The sequence below is a fragment of the Lipotes vexillifer genome, unplaced genomic scaffold (assembly GCF_000442215.2).
Source record: "Lipotes vexillifer unplaced genomic scaffold, Lipotes_vexillifer_v1.1 scaffold899, whole genome shotgun sequence".
NCBI classification, from domain to species: domain Eukaryota; kingdom Metazoa; phylum Chordata; class Mammalia; order Artiodactyla; family Lipotidae; genus Lipotes; species Lipotes vexillifer.
Window position 1 is genome coordinate 461662 of NW_006784311.1, and position 4615 is coordinate 466276.

The 4615-nt window shown below is 64.7% G+C and overlaps 1 protein-coding gene across 3 annotated transcripts in view; it reads right to left on the minus strand.

Annotated features, from left to right (window-relative positions):
* Nucleotides 1-299: 299 nt before the first annotated feature.
* Nucleotides 300-4615, minus strand: part of PDZD4 (PDZ domain containing 4) — a 28645-nt gene continuing 24329 nt past the window's right edge. The window contains exons 3-8 of one of the 3 annotated variants that reach the window (XM_007456651.1): nt 4262-4352; nt 3753-3851; nt 3118-3180; nt 2566-2667; nt 2213-2323; nt 300-2026 (exon numbers count right to left, since the gene is read on the minus strand). In XM_007456651.1, the coding sequence (XP_007456713.1) occupies nt 476-2026; nt 2213-2323; nt 2566-2667; nt 3118-3180; nt 3753-3851; nt 4262-4352 (2017 nt within the window). In that variant the 3' untranslated portion in view covers nt 300-475. The remainder of the gene's footprint in view (nt 2027-2212; nt 2324-2565; nt 2668-3117; nt 3181-3752; nt 3852-4261; nt 4353-4615) is intronic. The other 2 variants (XM_007456650.1, XM_007456652.1) reach the window with 2 other exon arrangements.

Consider the following 4615-nt stretch of genomic DNA (forward strand, 5'->3'; position numbering starts at 1 on the left):
GAAAGAGCCACAAAGATCAGGGTTGCCTTTGTCTACAAGTAACGGACATTCTCTTGTGCTTAGGACAGTCTTCTTTGCCTCTGCTTTTCAGCTGACTTCCGTGTCCCCAAGTGCCTGCGCTGAGAGCGCTCTGGAGGGAAATGTGTGTGTCTGCACGCGTACATGTGTCTGGGCTCATGTCTCACACACACACACACACACACACACACACACACACACACGCCTACGGCTGAAGGGGGCGCCGATACGGGTCTGCCCCCAGGCCAGCTGTTGATGTGGTCTCTGTACTTGGGGAGAAGGAAGTCACCGATGGAGAGAAGCGTCCCTCGTCCTCCAGGGGCTTCTGTCTGGTAAAAGTCCCACGCGCACACACAGACACACGCTAGATTCTAAGGGAGAGCAGAAGACGGGGTCCCGGCAGGCTCAGTGGACCTGGGCCAGGGCGGAGGACCCGCGCCCTGGAGCACAGCTGGGCTCAGACGGTGGTGACAGAGAGCAGAGGGTTGTAGACCCGCTTCCCGTCGGCTGAGCGCGCACCGTGGGCCAGCATCTCCTGGATGGTGATCCAGTTGTCCAGGATCTTCCTGCTCCGCTTCTTCATGGTTTTGCGGTGGCTCAGGGCGATGATGTTGAGCTCAGCCTTGCTGTCGCCGCTCTGCTGCTCCCGCAGGCACTCCAGTCGGCTCTGCATCATGAACTCGCGCCGCTTCCGCTGCTCCCGGGCTCGGATCAGGTGCTGCTTCCGCTGCTCCTTGCTCCAGTAGCGGCCCATCTTCATCTCACTCACTGCGTCGTCGTCGGTGGTCATGCCACTGCGCTCCTCCCGGATCTTCAGGGCCCGGGCTTTTAGGAGGCGGTCCCGCACCGGTCGCTTGGCCACATAGCGGGTCCCATCGCTGCGCACCTTGACCTTCCACTCCATGCGGGGCGCATCGGTGGCCGCCGCCGCCACCCCACCCACCCGAGGGCCACCGGCCAAACTCAAGGGGCCGCGGCCCAGCTCTCCCAGACCGCGCGGCGGGGCCAGCTGCATGCAGCTGTGGTAGTGATCGCCCTCCTGGCCCTGGCCGCGGTGGCGCCGCGACAGGTAAGGGCTGCCTTCGGGGCCCACGCGCTCCAGGGTCACCCCCGTCTTGGGGCCGCGGCGGACCCGCTCCCCCGAGTGCTGTCTCCGGCCCACCTCGGGATCCCGGGAGAGGGATCGGAAGTTGGCGGGGCCCCCGTGCGGAGGGGCAGCCTGGGGGTGGGCGGCGACAGGGGGTGCGGGGGGGGTCCGGTTCGGGTTGCAGCTGCCCCCGGCGGTCGCCCGCCTCAGGGGGCTCTCGGGCAGGGGCTCCGCCAGCAGCGGAGTGCTGCGGCAGCTCTCACCCGTGTTGTAGGCGCTGGTGCTGTCCTTGTCCGACTTCTCAGGCAGCTCGGAGATGTCAGACAGCTCATGCTTCTTGGGCTCGCCGGCCCCCGGGTCGTAGAGGCTGTCCTCCTCCAGCAGCCAGGCCTTCATGCAGCGCTCCCGCAGCTGTTGCATCTTCTGCGCCCGCAGGATGTTGCGGCACTTGAACTCCAGGTGCCGCAGCTCCTCCTCCAGCACAGCCATCTCGTGGCCCACGCTCTCGTTGCGGTTGACATCGAGGGCGCCGCTGCCACCGGCGGCCCGGGGAAAGAGGAGGCCCAGGGGGTTGCCATTCTCCAGGTGGCACTTGATCTCCAGCAGCTCGCGGTAGCGCTCGTACTCCTCATCCGTGAGGCCCGGCACGTCGCCGCCACCCAGCCCTGCACCCTCGGCCAGCAGGGAGTCCATGCTGAAGTGGAAATCGCGGCTCTGCAGGGCGTCCCCTTGCAGGCCAAACTTGCGCAGGGGCCCGGGCGTGTTGGCGGTACTCAGGGGCTCGTCCCCCAGCAGGTCGTGCTCGGAGCTCTCCTCGTTGCGCGTGCTCTCATCCGTCCGGCCCACCCCGCTGTCCAGCTCCTGGCTGTTGCTCAAGCCTGGGCCCGCATCAGGGGCCCCTTTCTCCTCTTCGTTTCCAAGCTGGAGCTGGAAGATGAGCCCCGCTCAGTCTGGGACCCGCCAGTGGGGGCGCCGTGGGGGGGAGGATGGAGATCGGAAGGGCTTTCGGGTCTGGTGCATCTCCCGCAGGCCCCCAAGCCTCTACTCCGTCTGACGTCCTGCCCGCCCTCCCCGCCCTCCCCCGCACGGCCTTTCCTCCTTCCTCACCTGCTGGGCAGGGGGGGATTTCAGCTTCCGTGCCCGCAGGTCCCCCTCATTCTCAGAGCCAAAATCATCCAGGAAGTCATCCCGGTCACTGTCCTTCCACCGCTTTGCCAGCTGCAGAGACAGGCCCATGCTGTCCCCACTGCCTTAAGGACCTCCGCAGACAATGACCCCACTCGCATCTAGGTCCCAGCCCACTCAGCCATCAGAGGCCACAAAGGGAAATGGGCCCCGGACCCCCCCCCCCCACCCTCCATCAGTGCCAGGTTGTTGGCATGTTTGTGCCCTAGTCGGCAGCTTTCAAGACAGAAAGCCCCACGTCAGGGGACCCAGGACGCCCTGTTGGGCACACACACCTGGCTCTCAGGCCGGGCCAGCAGCAGGGAGATGTTGGTATTCTCCTCCTGGCTCAGGATGGCCACTGCTTCTTCCCGGTTCTGGACGTCCACACCATTTATCTGTGGCAGGCCAAGGGACAATCAACGAGGACACCAGGGCTGGCTCTGGGGCAGGCTCCAGTTGAGCTACAGGGGTCCCCTCGCAGGGAGCTCCAAAGCGAGCACCCTGGGCCAGGACAGGCTCTCGAGCTCTGGCAGGATGGAGACAAGTGGAAGGTGCCGGGGGCGAAGACAGCCTGGCCCACACGAGAGCACACGTGCTTGGAGCGGCGAGGAGCAGGACGCACGCTCACGTCTGGGGCACAGAGGGACAGGCTGGTAAGGGGCCCGAGCAGAGACGCCAGCAGAGCCCACGGGCACATGGGAGCCACCGCGTAGTTGTGCAGGAGGGAGATGAGTCCTAGCCCTGGTTTTAGGCCCGGCGGGATGCCCGGCATCAGGCTGGGCTCTGAGCAGGAGAGAGCTAGAATTGGCTAAGGAGAGCTGGCGAGGCCTGCCTGCCCTGCTCACCTGGATGATGCGGTCTCCCTCGCGGATGCGGCCGTCTTTGGCTGCGATGCTGTTGGGATTCACCTGCAAGGCACGCGCATCATGGGGACTCGGCCCCCTCCCTAAGGTGCCCGTCTGGTAGGAAGGGGCAGCCTCGCCTCAGAGGCCCCAATGTGAACGGAGCGCTGATTTTTTGAGCATATGGCAAAGTACCCAGCACCTGCCAGACGGGTGGCAGAGAAGAACCCCTGTGATTACCGGCCGGGCTCCTGAAGGATGCGGGGGGAGAACACAGCCTGACGGGACCACATTCTGCCTTACCCCGCAAGGCCCCATCGTTCCACTATGGACACAGGTCTCCTGGGGAGGACTGCCTGGCTGGACACACGCCGAAGCCACTGGCTGCCTCCCTGTGACGCTAAGCTGCCTCCTTATGGGCAGGCTCAGAGCCCTGGGCAGCGCGGCAAGGCTGTGGGGATAGGATGGCATGGGAGTCTTCATGTGCCACGCCCTGCCTCAGCACCTGCCACCGTGCTCCCTCATAGGTGCCGTAAAGATGGGCATCCAAGTCCAGCTGTCATGTCCCAGCACACAGGAAGGCACATGGAGCTCCACTGCCTTCTAGAAGATCCCAGCCCCCCGTCCCGCCTTCATACCTCTCCAACGTAGATGCCCAGGTCCTCCTCGTCATCCGTGCGGTAGCAGACCATCAGGCCCAGCTTGTCCCGGTGGCTGGTTTTATACAGCTCCACCTCCTGCCACAAGGGGGATGGACAAGCAGAGGGAGAAGCTGCAGGGACGACAGCCTCGGCCCAGCCTAACCCCCCTGCGTCACCTGAGCTGAGTTTCCAATAGGTCTCTCTTACCATCCCAAATGGCACGTGTGTCCCGTGGTGTCCCTTACCAGGAAATGCCCAAGACACACACAAGACACACAGGACGCACAGCATACAGACATGCGTGGGGCACAGACTCACCAGCACACACTGACAGAGGGACCTCACCCGTGCCCTCCCCAACTCAGCCCAATTTGGCCCTTGAGCCCTTCAGCCACGCGTGGGAAAGGGCCACGAGGCCCAGCCGCCTGGGGGTTCGGGAGCCAGGCCTGAGCTGGGCCACAGACAGACGCCCTGGGGCCGGCGCCCAAGGCTGGCCACCAGCTCACCTCATACTCCAGCTCTTCCATATGGTCTGCCTCCTGCGGGCTGCCCTCCATGAACTCCGCCGGGTCATAATACTCATGGCTGATGGGGGGGCTGCCCAGGAGAAGCGGGGCGTCAGGCCAGCCATCTGCTCCCCTCTCTCCCTAGCCCCGGCTCCCAGCTGGCGGGTCCCAGTGCGCTCGGCATGGAGCCCCGCTCGGGGTGCAACCTTGGGAGGCGGCGGCCCAGCTACCTCTTCTGTACCCCCTCCTTTTGAGCTACATGCATCTATGCAAAGACCAGGAATATTTCTTGAACAGGAGTGTGAGGGCATCTGCAGCGAGGACCCAGGCATGCCTAGCTCTCCCCGCCCTGCC